General features: G+C 41.7%; 1 protein-coding gene across 3 annotated transcripts in view; it reads right to left on the bottom strand.

Moving 5' to 3' along the window:
- The window catches only part of slc1a2b (solute carrier family 1 member 2b), a 28,013-nt gene that overhangs the window by 8,087 nt on the left and 4,583 nt on the right, over positions 1–15,343 (bottom strand). The window contains exons 1-3 of one of the 3 annotated variants that reach the window (XM_061036571.1): positions 4,988–5,284; positions 2,006–2,145; positions 72–224 (exon numbers count right to left, since the gene is read on the bottom strand). In XM_061036571.1, the coding sequence (XP_060892554.1) occupies positions 72–224; positions 2,006–2,145; positions 4,988–5,025 (331 nt within the window). In that variant the 5' untranslated portion in view covers positions 5,026–5,284. Of the gene's footprint in view, positions 1–71; positions 225–2,005; positions 2,146–4,987; positions 5,285–15,343 lie in introns of those variants that run through there. The other 2 variants (XM_061036573.1, XM_061036572.1) reach the window with 2 other exon arrangements.

Below are 15,343 nucleotides of genomic sequence, written 5' to 3'. Positions count from 1 at the left end.
ATAGGTGTTATGTATGTCTAAATATGTTCTATTATTATATTAAAATCTGTTTAGATTCAGTCTCACTGCACCTGTGATTAAACTGGAGATGATGAGGGGCAGGATCAACATCTTCAGCATCCTCATAAGGATGTCTCCAGGAAAAGAAATCACCATGACGATGTCTGGGTGGATAGGGGAAGCAACGCGGAGCAACATCCCTGATACAGCTCCCAAGATCACACCTGTGAGGAGAAAACAGGAGTGTGAGCGTGTGAAACTGAGTGAGCAATCCACAAATAAAAGACAATCGAGAATGCAGTCAGTTATAGACAAGTAAGGAAAAGAAAATCAGATTTGATAAATTTCTTTAGGATGAAAGACATTTTTCATAGATGTATTCTGAACTAATAGATACAATCTTTGAAATAAAAACATTTTCTTCAAGTAGACATTTCAATAACTGGCCTCCTGAAGCTGTTTTGAGCTGTATAACAGGCTTTCTGTTACATCCTTAAAGAGGACTGGGTCAAGAAGATAAAACAGAAACCTGCTTAGTGAAAGTAAAGTTTGTGGAGGATTAAGATCAGATCTCTTTGAAGCAGCAGGGAGGAAGGCAGCATGTCAGAGTCCGTGTTGGAAAATCAATAATCTCTGGAAACCTCAAATGTTTTTGAGGATTTTTACATTTCAGGGCACGTAAAAGAGACTATAACTAGGATTCAGTAAGAGGGGAATCGAGTTAGTTGACCTTAATCTCAGGTTTGTCTTGTGACAACTGAGATACTACTTTCATAAGATTGGGTCCTTTGCAAATTCACCTATGTTTGTACCTTAATTTACTCCCTAGAAGTCTGAAAACAGAGACATTTAAAAGATCAGACCCTCCCTAACAAAGGCCCTGTTGACTCTCAACATATGCCTCATCTTTATTTTCATGCCACACAGTGTCTCTGCACCAAAATCAACGATGACCTCTGTGTGCTCTAACCTCTCTCGCAGCCTGGCCCACCAAGCCCGAGAGTTGGCCTATGTGTCTGTCCATCTCACACCAGACAAAACTCCATCATTCCCCCCCTGAGGCTGCACTTCCTCTGCTACCGAAACTGCTGCCAAAGACAGCCGAGATGTTGTTTAATAACACACTGTAATCAAAACTCCCTCCAGCCTTTTTTTTCTTCTTCTTTTTTGAATTATAAGCTGTCCTCTGTGCTTCAATCCATCCTCTAGTCTTGCAGCATCCTGCGGCTTCTGCACACCCAATGGTTTTGGATGCCACTTGATTTCCTGTGTGCCTTGTCTTTGGCCCATTTGCAAGTTCCCATTCAGGCTCTTATCTGCCAAGTGACAGATGATCAATGATCATGCTGGCTATCTTGCTTTGCTAAAGTCCTGCCAAGTGGGGTGAGATGTACACTTTACACATTCTCACAGAGACACCCATCCATGCAGGAGTGATACAGATAGTCATACATGACTAAATAAAGTAAACATACTGTATATATATATGCATGTATACAGTTTTAGCAGGTTCACAGCCTATGATTATGTAATAGTAAGTGTGGAAAAGATCAAATAGCGGGCAGACCCAATGAAATTATGAATGGTACATGTGTGTAAACAGCTGATTTAGGACCTATATGCCCAAATTGCATCACTCCTTTCTTGCCTTTTCTTCTTTTCATTAAATCCCCCCTAGGGTGCAGATAGCCAGCGTAATAATCACAATATACTTCAGGCACCAGCAGAGGCTGTTTGGTTGTCCATTCCCGCAGAAAGCTTTCGATAGCAACAGGTGGCCCAGAGCTGGGGAAGGTCAGGACACCCAGTCATCTAACTGTCTGCTACACTGAGCGAGCACAGATGGCATCTTCTCCTCATATAAAGAGCAGGCTACATAATCAAGCTCAGACTGAACAGAATGCTGACGGGCTCAGTGGTGGTGGGAGTTTATCTTTAGCACCTTCATTATGCCCTAAGGGAAGAAAGAAAGATGCAAAAAGAAATGGGCAACGAGGTGACTTACCGAGGACAGTGAGTGTGAGCAGAAGGTTCTTGGAAAGCTTCGAGCAGATTTTGGCACATTTGGACTGAGGCCTGGCCTCAATGGGCTCCAGGTGACTCTCGTGCATCCTGACCTCCACTTGTTTAGGCATACTGTTGGCACTGTAACAGAGAGAAAGAGCTCATTAGACATTAATTCATCAAACGCAAAATGAAATACACAGCATTTGGTCATTTTTAAGGCCCCTTGTTTTGGATCTATCATAAAACAAAAGCTTTAAAGATTGACAAATCTGAGGGTATCAGTGGGAATAATGTATCCTAAAAACCATGATGTAACTGTAAATGCAAAATGTGAAGTGTGTTGGCAAGCTGTCACTCCTCAACACTCTTCATGGTTACTATGGCATCAAACAGATGGAAGCTGACTGCATGCTGCTGCTTGACGCATAGAGAAAACCTTGGGGGCGATCAGTTAATTAAAAAGTTAGAGTTGGTGTCCATTTCTTTTTTCCTTTATTTTTATACAGTTTTTGTAAAGAAAATTGTCTGTTTCTCATTAAAAAAAAGTTACCTATCATGCACCATGAATAAAGCATTAACTTTAATAATCCAAAAAAAGTACTGTTATGCTTAATCTACCAACACAGTCCAAGAATTGAAATGTTTTTTAATCATGGAAAAGTTACAATTCAAGAGGATGTATAATGGCATGTGTTTTCAATTGATTATTTTATATCTAAGTGATGTGCTTTGTAGATGACCTTGGACAAAATCACCCTTTCTTCAGATATCCATTTAAGACAAAAACAACAAAAAAAAAAGACAATGGAAGCCAACTTGTCAGTGCAAAAGTTAAAGAATTAAAAAGGGGAGGAGCGAGAATATATCCTGTCAACGCCCACACACCCTACTCTACATTCGCTTTCTCAGTTATGATTGTGTATAAATTTAGAATCACATAACACCTCATATACAATGGTGTCAAGAGAGGGCTCAGTCACACAGCTTAATTAATTGAATGAAAATGATTTCCCATTACAGGCACCAGAGAGCTGTTTCCTGCCATCCAGTCGAGGTATGAATGAGTTTGTCAGTGAGAAGAGAGCCAGCTGTGTTTGTCACATGCCTGTTAGGCAGGTGTTCAATAACTCCATCAGAAAGAGTGGATGGGGGGGAAGAGAAAGAAGCTTTATATGCAGAGTTTCTTAAACAAGAGGCAAGAATAATCGATCAAATTATCATCCTAGGTTTAACATATTTTTTTGTCTATGAGGAAATGGAAGTTCTTTATGATGCTATTCATCACCAATAAGCCCATACAAATGTCTGCTGTGATGTATTACAAAGAGAAGCAAAGAAGAGAAAATGTGAGTCTGACCTTTGATCCCACCCCCGCAGTTCATGGCCTGAAACTCACAAACGGAAGCCTCAATGGTGATGTTATTTTTTTTGTCCTCATACCCTCCCCCCTTTAGTCCACGATGAAGTCATAACACTTCATAGATATTAATCATGTTGGCTGTCACGTCTTTTTTTTTCCCTTCAAAAGCCCAAACTGGATCAAAGGCAAGAAAGGGAACTGAAACCAATCGGGGGCCCCATTTGGAAAACTTCCTCATATCTAAAGACTCTATGGTGCTATTGTTGTTTTGTAAGTAGTCGCTAATAATTCTACAAAGACACACACACACACACTCACACCTCCCCCAGCTTTGTGTATTGCTGCGCTCGGCTATAAGAAGACCAAATGGTCAGCTTCCAGGCACACAGATGGACTGTTCCTATCTCCTCTTATTAAATTCAAAGTGAGGTGTGAAATACAGAAGGAAATAACCACAAACAGCAGGCGAACAGTAGCCCTCATTTCACTCTACCTCTGCTTTGTTTCATCCCAAAGATAAGAGCTGAATGATTTAGTAAAACCCACCAAATAAAAGGGCAAAAGAATTACCATTACCATGTAATCCCATTCCATAAGAGTGATGAATCCTGTTAATTAAATTTTCACCCTTTTCTCTTCCTTTCATTATTTTTAGCTCAGAGAGAGAGAGAGCGAACGAGAGAACGAAAGAACGAGAGAGGAAGTAGACATCACTCAGGTCGGATATTACTCTGCCATGATCTTCTCATTAGCATTTCTCTCACCAAGTCAGAGACAGATGAGAGTGTGGGGCTTGTGTAACCCCATAAAAGATGAAATTGAAAAATTATAGTAAAGAGGATAAATTACTTCAAAGAGCTATCACTGCACAGCAGCAGCAAATAAAGTGATTTTGATGTTACAGAACAAATTTACTGGGTGAAATTTTTTTTTTTCTGTACATAATTTAAGCTTCCATTAACATGACATAAAGTTAGAATTATTATTTTTCGCCACTCAGTAAAACTCTGAAATATTAAGCTTCAGCATCCAAAGAATAAAAGGATGTGAGCTGCTCCTTAAAGAAACTGTGAAAGCAAAAAAAAAATGTCACTCAGAGCTACTCATAAAGTTTAAATGACTTAAAAGACTGACAAAACCTCATAATTCAAAAGTCAAAACATTCAAACCCAGACACACTGTGAGCAGACACACTGTGAGCAGACACACACACACACACACACACACACACACACACACATAGTTTCTTCACTGCAGTCTCTAATGGGATCATCTCATGAAGCGGTTAATCTTGGCCCAGGGCTGACTCAGATTAATTGCATTACAGCATAAACCATGAAGATTTAATGAAGGTCTTAATAAAACAACACCTGGTGTCAAACTAGATTACAGACAATCTGAAATGAAAGATATTCCAATTCTGCCAAATTATAATTCCAAATTTACTCAAGCACTAGAAAAGTTAGATATTTTTTCTAACAACTGCACTCTAGGATGTTCAATTTTAAAATTGGATCAACTGTTTTGGTAAAAAAAAAAAAAAAAAATAAGAAAATCATGCAAAGTAATGGCAGTTCAATTAATCATCCCCAGAACTGTCAATGTGCTACATGTACTTACTTCATTTCTGCTGGAGTTGAGGTAAGTGCAATATACATTAACAGAATCAGATCTCCAGCCTTTGGTATTTAGAGTGGTCAGCACAAAAAAATGGTTTTAAGATCACAATTGCTCCATCAAAAAATATTTCCAGAAGTATCCTGATAAGGTCCCAGGTTGAAAAGAGAGAAAAAAAGGCAGCTCTGCTGACAGCTAGCAGCTCTCAGCTATCCTCCAGCCTCGCAGCATCCAGAGATCCAGAGAGGAGCGAGTCAATGCAAACCAGACCACAGACCCTGTCATAGCCACAGCAACCTGAAATGCCCCATCCTAAAGTCTGCAAACCCCCTTCAGCCCCCACCCTCTGACTCCACCATCACCACCACCCACAACCAGCTACACCCCAATGCATGGATCATAGATCCCACACACATACACGTCATAATAACCTAGAAATGAATAAAACCAAGAAGTGGAAGGAGGAGTCAGTATTTGAGCTTAAGAGTCAAATCCCTCAGGGAGCCTCCATTCTCTGGACACTGTAAAGGGCATACTCCCAGTGTCACCAGGCTACACTGGAGAGCGAGGGAAAGGCCACCTGATAGAGATGAGCACGATGATGCCTGCTAATGGCACAATTCGGACTGTAGTGCACTCTGAGAGGGGGATAAAATAATGATGAACAAGAAGATTTAATGTCCATAATGCTGCAGGCTTTAAGGTCCTCCTGATCGACAGCCGATGAGAGGTTAATGTTTATTGCTCTTTAGGATACAACATATGTCACTCTCAAGCAAATATTATGAGACGTACTTAAATCTCTGTAAATGGTGATGTCACACACATCTCCAAAATCAGTAGATTCAAAGATTAATACAAATAAAGCCCTCAATGAGGCAAATGCAAATTATGAAAGGAGAAAACAGTTCAATATAGCTGTCTTTTAAGATGCTTTGAAAATAAGATGAACACATTCAAGTCCCACACACGTTCTAACATATAGAGTCAGCCACCATTCAATGAAAATCCAAAGCACTGGCCTCTACAAATGACCAACGTGATTCATGTAAGGACGGTGTCATGCTGGTTTCCCTCTAGTCTCCCAGCAGCATGGGATTTCACATCGCATTGAGCAGTATCACATTATTCTAATTAGGGAAATGTGTTGGAAAGCTATTTCCTCTTCAAACAAACGACCAACCGCACAACAAAAGCCAGAGGAATCCCAGCTCTATCGGCAAAGGTTGTGTCATGAGAAATCACTCATCCTAAATCCCTTGACATGTCATACTCATTCAAAAGGGCCCTCGCAGGGAAGAGAGGAAAGTTTTTTAGTGATGGGAGCAAGAGAGTCCGACAGAGAAGAAGGGGTTACAGAGGGGGAGGAAGAGGGACACTAGGGGAGAAGGGGGTACTGGGGTCACAGCAGCACCTCTCAGCCAAAAGAGGGGCCTGCAAGGGGAAGGCCATCCCTGCTCTTGGCTGGTACCATGTGAAGCTCTCTGCTTCCTCTCTCTTCCTTCTGAGGGGCTTTGTTTCACACGCAAACAGTGGCAGTGGCCCCAACTCGCCCGGCCAAGCACCGCATCCAAACTGGCAGGGGTGAGAAAAGAAGGGAGGGGGTTTGAGGGTAGTGTGAGGAAGGGAGGGCAGTGGGCATGTCCAGTATGCCAGTTCTTTCAGGCCACTGATGTCATGCCTGTGCCCACCGTGGGAGAGCAGCGGAGGGACCAAGGCGCCCCTTTCTGTTTCCCCCTCCACAGTCTCTTTTTCCAGGATGAATGCATCTTTCACAAGCGGCAGCCCATTGTGTCCCATAATCGACAGCGATTATCCCGATTTTATGCTGCCTTCCCAGTGCGAGGAGGTTCCCTGAGTGCTGGCATTGAGGGCCGCTGCGATGCAGCAAGGACCACGAGGGGTTGTCCTAGCAACTAACTGCGGCTTAGAGAAAAGGGGATGAAGGGGAAGAGGAAGCTTGAAGACACACACATGCACCACCCAGCAAACAAACACACAGACTGCGCACGTACCATAAAAAAAACTTCTTGAAAAACTGGCAAACAAAAAGATACATCAAATTCACAACCCATTCCCCCCCCCCCCCCCCAAAAAAAAAAAAAAAAAATATATATATAGACTTCCCAGGACAATTTTTAACAAGCTTTTGGGGTTTCTGGTACTTAATTAACGAGCTACTGTCACATGCTTTGACTCACAATGCTGCTTGACAGTGCACAACATATGCTTAACTAATAAAAATGTTTGCATTTTTAACAGCTCAGATATAGATTATTTGGATGTGTGATATAGAAGAAGAGGGAGATGTTAATGAGAATACTAGTTTCCCACTGGTCCCTGAAGGGGCCCGATGCCCGTTCTCATGACTGGAGCGTCACAATATACTGTGAGGTAAAGACAACTGGATCATGGCCAGGCTCCGGATATATCTGGCCCCCTCTGGGCCTCGCAGCCACTTGCCATGCAGTGGGAAGAAACAGGCTCACACATACTGGGTGCATGGGAGCTTTTAAAAAGCCCCCCCCCACCACCACCACCACCATCACCTAAATGAAGCTCTCAGCAAACACTTCAGGTTGTGCTGTGCATAGGAAGTGGGAGATACATTCCAGCATTGGAAGAAAGAGAAGCTTTGTCACTCCACGCCTCTCAGTGATGAATCCCTAGATGCTTGTCGGGATGAATGCATTCCCTGATAGCTAGTGATCCAGAGATGTGTGGACTGTCATTCAAATTGGATTAGTCCATCCGCAGTGTATTCTAATGTTCATCCTGTGACACAGAACACATAAGAACCTCTTAGGGCTCTTCCTGCTAAAAAAGCCCCCAGCGTAAACTATGAGCAGGGGGCAACAAAAAACATTCCCATAGGTGGGTTTGCCCCATGCTGCCTCAAAATGTTACACAGATTCACCACAAATACCAACCCACAATCAACAATGGGATCGCCTGTTGTTGCCAACATGCAACTTCTTCCCAGCGTGATCATCTCTATGTGGCCTATGTTTTAAAATGGAAAAATCCAACCTTTGTATCACACAAGTATAGACATTTCATGAAGATATCAACTTTTACAGGCATTCGAAAAAACACATATCTGTAATGCCCAACAAGGTGCCCATTAATTTTTTAATTTGGTTTGTTATGTTTTACTTGTTTCAGAATAAAGAGTCATGAAATCATGTCTCAAGTGATACATTGTTTGAGTTATCCAATGGGAAAGAGGATCTAAAGTCACCAACAGCCATCATCAATTCCAGTAAAATATATAATATGGGTAAGGATGCTATAGTACTACGTTGTGTTTTTCTAAATTGATACAAACCGCTCAATAAAGTTGCTGTAGAAATTCCAAGTTTTGTCTATATCTGGTTTACACTTTATTCTTTGGGTGATTGTTAACGGCTTACTGTGTTTTGCCAGTATGGTCTTGAAAAGTTATCCCTTCCAAACAGAAATTGATTTTCAGGATAAGCAATCAGTTCGATGGTCACAAAGCCTCACTCCCCAGCTCCTGTGACCTCAAGTAGTGGTGGCTTTTACCACAGCAGATAAGGGATTCTTGGGTCCATCCAGCACTAAAACCCATGAGCCTCCACAAGTCATGCAAACCAAGCGTGGGAAAACGGTTAGCATACCTTGGCAACTTAAAGCAAATGTTCCTTTAGATTTCCGTTTTTAGAGCAACTCTACCGAAGAAAATACATCTTCTTTTTGGTAACTGTCCATCATGTGTGGCAATATGCTAATTGCTTTGTACATTATGTAACAGCAGTAACCCTGTTTATTATTCTCTCATCACATTTTCCATTTTTACTTTTCTGTTTTACAATCAGGGTGCATCAGCATCCTGGTAACGCATGACTGCCCCACACTGTACGTGCCTGTCCCTCTGCTTCCTCTAAGGTTTCCCTTTGTTTGACACAACTCTTTGTGTCCGTAATGAGGCAGTCATTAGAGAGAGCCTCTGGGAATCCTGAGGCCAGTGTTGTAGTCTGCATAGGTCTCTCAGATGTGACCAGTCCCACTGTAATTATGTGCTAACGGCCTATTATGCTGGAGAGAGGCTGTTGCCGGGCTGAATTGGGTGATTCCCATTCATTTGGTAAATATCTGCGGAGAGATTTAGTTTGATGGCATTTTTTTCTCCAACCACAGCTCTCTACAAAGGCAAAGTACTAAAATGATATCAAATTCTCGCCTGCAACATACATTTCCCTTTTCAAATGTAGGTCTCCACTTTTTTTTTTTTTAACTTTATTTTAAATTAGCCACTCACATTATGAAATGTCTCATCTTTTTTAACTCACTTTCATCAATCCTGTCCTAAGAGTCTTTACTGTGTCGCTGTGTTATCTGGGATGTCTTTCAAAGCTGCAACCAAAAAAGGATTTTGTTCCTCCTCTTATCTCCTATCCCCAACCCCCATCGTCCGTCAAAAGCTGAACAGATGAAAGGTCAACAGAGAAAGAAGATCATCTATAGTCATGTGAGATTTTCCTTCCCACATCCTTCTCTATTAAAGGGGGGGGGTCACACACCTATCGCAGACACAGTCATCCCACATCTTTTCCGACTATAACTCCACCTTCGTTCAGGTCGGATGCATATGAAGCAATGCTGCTATCATTAGCAAAGTCGCATCTGTTTAACAGATCTTGCTATATAGCTGAATGCTGCTCTTGATGGCTTCGGTCCGATCCCCACAGGAGCTCATTAAATCTGCCAGTAAGGCAGGACCACCCTACCCCCCCTACTACAACCACCACTACGGTATACCCGCTACATTGTCGAGAGGGGGATGACAGAGTAGGAGAGAGAGGGAGATGTGTAGCAGACTGAGGAAAACACCATATAAAGATAGATGTGTAACAATGTATGGGGGAAGGGTGGAGGGAAAAAAGGGGGGAGGGGGAAAAAGGGAAGGTGTGGCAGATGTAGGTAGGGATGGAGACAAAGGAATGGAATATGGAAACAGATGAGAAAATAAGTGAAAGTGGAGAGAGAGGGTGGGTCAACGGTCAGATTAAAGCAATCAATTGAAGTGGAGAATGAGATTGAGCATGTCCTATGCATACGGAATACAAGGGGCTTCTGTGTTATCAGGTTATGTGTGGATACATGAAGCGCTGACATCTGTGTGGGGCAGCTGGCCCCACAAAATGGGATTACTGCACAAATTATGTTTCATACATCAGTAGACTCACCTGCTACACTCGAAAAATGTAAATATACGTAGACAATAAATGCACTCGCTGTCTGGCCTCACCATTTCCACACACTTCTGTGAGTATAATGCAAGCATATAAACACACGCACAGAAAATATTGCGCTCTGGTCTGCAGTAATAAATCTCAGTCGGTCCAGTCCCATGATATTGGAGGCGGGGTGAGGGGTTTACAGTCTCACTCAGGATTTGCCAATAAGAGGACTAAGGAGGATGGATGTTCTCTCACTAATTAAACACTGGAGTCTGCAGGGACCAAGCACAGCCTGCAGCAACTGGCCTGCCCCGATCTCCTCACACTACCCCGCAGTGTTGACAGGAAGGGCATTCCTGCACACACACATGCACATGCATACAGCTCATTACATCAGCCATCGAGGATGGACGACCAGACACACACACACACACACACACACACACACACACACACACACACACACACACACACACACACACACACACACACACACACACACACATGCATGAGCATATCCAGCTCATGACTCGACAAATCCTATAAGGCTGTCAGTCAACATACATTTCTCAGTGACTATGGGGCATGTTGGGACATGTCTAAAACATGACAAGTGAAAGCTCACGTTTCAATTCTTTTAGCCATAAAACTAGCATACATTTGTAGTGCTAAGCTGTATTATTCCTTCTCATGCTACCCACATTTTCTAAACAGGAAAAATGCTTTTAAGAGTTTTGAGGTTGGTATTTGCAGGTAATTGTTCATGTACTACATGCTGGTGTTGTATTTAAAGTAGAGATCAAAGTTCTAAAAACATATTCATTTTGATCTATAGTTCCTGCAGATCTGGCTGTTCTCTATACAACCTATAGCGAACATACAAACATTTCTTGACATTCAATTTCAACACTATTAAATAACTATTAATTATTAGTTAAGATTTCAGATTCAAGTCATGCCAATTCTATTTATATACACAAAACCATAATAGAAGTTATCTCAGGGCACTTCCCAAATGGGGCATGTGCCAGATGGTGTATACTGGCTGCATGCACGCTGTGCTTATTACTGTAAACAAAAACTGAAACATATTAGACATGGCCCACAGTAATATAATCACCCTCACATTTCTATAAGATTCGATGCATTACCTAGTTTTGATGCAAATGCCTCCTGTATGCATTGTGTTTCTCACTAATTGCAACATTCTCTGTCAGTGTCTCTGCAATGACCAAACTGCTTCCTATCAACGCCGACCAGAATACAATAGGAAAGCGTTTCAGGAGAGCACGGGAGTGTGACAGAGCTATCAGTCATTTTTACTCTCGCTGTCACATTGTGTATGTGTTATCTACAGCGTGCATCTCTTCCTCAATACAGTCAATCTTTTACTCCCTCTCCCCCCCAGCTTTTCACAAATACAAGATCTTGTAGTAACAACAATACACTGCATCACCTTTAAGAGTGTTTCGTCTCTCTGCTATGCATGTCAGATTTAGAGAATTTTATGGAACTGTACTTTCCTCTTAGGAAACTGACAAAACCTACAAAGTATGAAAACCTGGTAGGAAACCTGAGAATGAAAAAAACGTTATTTCTGGCAAGCAGTATTTGGAACAACAAATTATATGATGCTTTAAATGAAAATATTTAAAAAAAAATAATCGGTTAGGATAAAGCCTTTAGTAAGTCAAATAAATATGCTACTTATGCCTTCTGATTTTTACTCCTTTACCCTTTCAGAAAAGTGAAACAAAAAGTTGTAAGCTGTAAGCCTGCTTTCCTTTCAGGACCACCTCACTGACTCTGTTCTTTCAGAACCACATCTGCACACATGAACCAGGAGCATAACACTGTGAAACAACCATTGCTTATTATTGACAGCTGTTACACATGAAAAGCCCCAGAGGGACCCCTCTGCTCTGCACTTCATTGTTTTTCTTTCCACGTCATTCCTCACCGCATACTTTGTCAAACTATGTAAATATTTCTTCAGTCACATGCAGCACTGGAATGCCATTGAGAGTGAAAGCACTCGCTACGGCTTCTTCCGCCTAATTATGACAGCCTGCATGTAGTCACAGTCAATCATTATCAAAACCTCTGGGCAAAACCATTCTCCACACATCTCTTCTGTCTGATTCCAGTAAGAGTTAAATCCCCTGAGCACGCTCATCTTAGCCTGCACAGAGGGTGGTAAAGCCCCCCCCCCGCCCTTCAGCCCAGATATGAGGCATACGACATAAATTCCACGAAATCCGGGGTCTCCGTAATCCTCATACAATAAGAGGAACGAGGATTCCCAGTCATGTCAGAATCCGGATAAAATTCAATGTTGGATTTCTATTTTTGTAGTGGATAAAGACTAAATCAATTTAAATAGAAAATACATTTGGACAAATGTGATCTTTTGTTTTACTCTGCTACAGGGTCATGTATTTATGTTATATTACATCAGGCAAAGAAACCATTAGAGATCAAATATTATGTCATCAACCAGTTAATTCATGGATGGATGGATGGATGGATGGATGGATAGATAGCTTGATAATAATAATAATAATAATAATAAATTAGATTTATATAGCGTAGATAGGTAGGTAGGTAGGTAGATAGATAGATAGATGTAGCTCCTAATTGACCAGTGCATAATGTAGTGAGCCAAAACCCTCTAACAAAACCTTCTCTGTGTTCATCAGCCATTGAGGCTGGTCGCTCTTGGAACACGCCACCCCTACTAGAATAATGGACCACTTTACAGGCCTCCAAGTTAGTTCACAGAATCTCGAGCTGGGAAACCGCTAGCTCGGGGTTCATGGGGAGGAGGGGACATTTAATTGTTTCCTACGTTTTTTTTTTTGGTTTTGTTTTTGTAACACCCCCCCTCCTCTCTCTCTCTCTCTCTCCTCTTTTAGGCCTGAAAAGGGGGCTGACAAACATGCAATGAAGGGGATTGTTGTGTGTTCCGCTGAACGAGTGGGTGAGGTAAACAAAACAGACTGTAGGGTCTAGAGATGGGATAGGCTGAGCAGTGGGGGAGCAGCACCCATGCAGAAGGAGGATTGGTCCAGGGATCTGTGGAGTAGGAGGGGTGAGGCCCCCAGGGGGTGAGAGAGCAAACAGGGTTTATTCCGGAAGAGGTGGGAGGTGGACATGGGTGCTGAGGTTACTCCTCCGAGTGTGGGGGCATTGTGTTTGGTGCTGAAGTTCTCATGCATGTCCCGTTTTTGGCTCCCCAAAATGTCCGAAAGTGATGGAGCTCTCTGCGATTAAGCGGACAAGTGGCAGCTCTGCTCTGCTCTCCCACAGCTTGGGCTATTTACACACTCAAGAGGAACATTAATGCCGGCCGATCCCCCTGAGCTGAACAATGAGGCACACAAACCTGCCTCAGAGGCCCATTACGCACTTAATTGAGGATTTGTGGAATAGTAAAAAGGGAGCAAAGGAATAGGAGGTTGGAGGGGAAGTGGGTGAACTGCACTTAAAATGTTTCTTTTTTCTGTGTCACGTCAGACCTCAACTGTTGGCAGGAGGATCAAAAATGAAAGTGATATCAAGCCTCATCTTTGTCTCCATATGGAATGTCTAGGACACATCAAATCCTTTGTTCCTACCTATTCATCCTCTTCCTCTTTAGTCCCCATCCACTGATCCTCCCATTATCCTCATTATGAAACTGTCATGAAAGCTTTCTCTTGGACAGAAGTATATGAGGAGAAAAGCTGCTCGAGCAATATGGGAAATTTTCTTTCAAGTTCACAAGTTGCACAAAAATTTGGTGTAATGTACTTATATAACACACATTGATTGTCTTAGATCCAAGTGAAAATAAACTATCTTTGACTTTTTTTTATGTAAATTGAGATATTATCTGAAACAAGGTTTCAAAGAGCGACAGCTTTGGAAAAGATGGCTCCATGTGAAAAGCAATGTGAATCTGTCAGCCTGCATCTTGTGACAACTGTTGCGATGCAGTCTGCCATTTGTTTTTGAACGAGTCACTTAATGTGCTTTAATTATGATCCTTTTGTGACAGCACAATGGGATGACTGTTCTCCGTGGCATGGCCTTTGGTGCCAAGAGAAGAAAACAAAACGAGAAGCCCCTCCCCTCTCGCTGTGCACCCCTTCTTCCCTTCACCAATCACTCAGAGCAATTCCGTGACTCCCCCTGCTGACCTGAATTCCGATGCAGCAGGTGCCAATGGGATGTGGGCGGTTTAGGGGTTTTTTGGGGTGGAGGGCAGTGGCACTGTGGTGGGTTAGGTGGGTTGAGGCTTGAACTGTACCACAGTGAACACTGATTGACTCTCCTCTAGGGCCCCTCGACCCAGTGTGTAAATGTTAAGGTCTGATAATAATGTGTAAAATCTGTATCCTGTATTATTTTGAGAAAAAAAAGCTCCAGATTGAATCACTTAAACTTGAACAGATCCAGCAACAACCTCAGTTTAGACCTTTTTGAGAATAAGCTTTCTGTGTGTATAGATCTTATCTTATCTTATCTTGTAGCTTTGCAAGAAATATAACCTGCAGACTTGGTGGGCTATTAATGCTGCATGGCCTTGTTATTGTTAAGAGCCAATTTCATTCATAATGATTGTCTCTCTTATACTTGATACACAAAAACTAGTAGAACAGGATGTTAGAACTCAAAATGTAATTCTTTTTGAAAAACTTTATATATTTTGAACAATTTCATAGAAAGAGGCCTACTGTATATGTAATTTAAATCTTTAACATTTGACTTTTTGGTGTATTTTGGCACTTTAAAGTGCAATTCATTTTTATATATATGTATGTAATTTGTCATTTCTATGTTCATTTTAAGTTTGAGTTTTTATTTGTATGTCGTGATGTAGATATAGTGTTTATCCGGAATTCAGAGCTGTGTTTTGCCACATGACAGCCGTCAAGTGTCTTTCCTACTGTATATTGGAGGTAGTTAAGGGGTAATTAAATTTTCCAGAGCATACTGTACACATAATTAAATTCTCTGACAGCATACTCACCAACTGTATTTAAATGAAATTAATTGTTTTTACATTGAAGGTCTACATAGTCTGTTTGATTTAATGACAAACACACACGGTGTAACATTAGGAGTATATGTTCCGTCCCTTACCCATCATCACTGAGTTTATGGGCTGTTT

Source organism: Labrus mixtus, chromosome 4, assembly GCF_963584025.1.
Source record: "Labrus mixtus chromosome 4, fLabMix1.1, whole genome shotgun sequence".
NCBI classification, from domain to species: domain Eukaryota; kingdom Metazoa; phylum Chordata; class Actinopteri; order Labriformes; family Labridae; genus Labrus; species Labrus mixtus.
The sequence above is the reverse complement of the archived record's forward strand: the minus strand, read 5'-3'. Positions and strand labels throughout refer to the sequence as shown.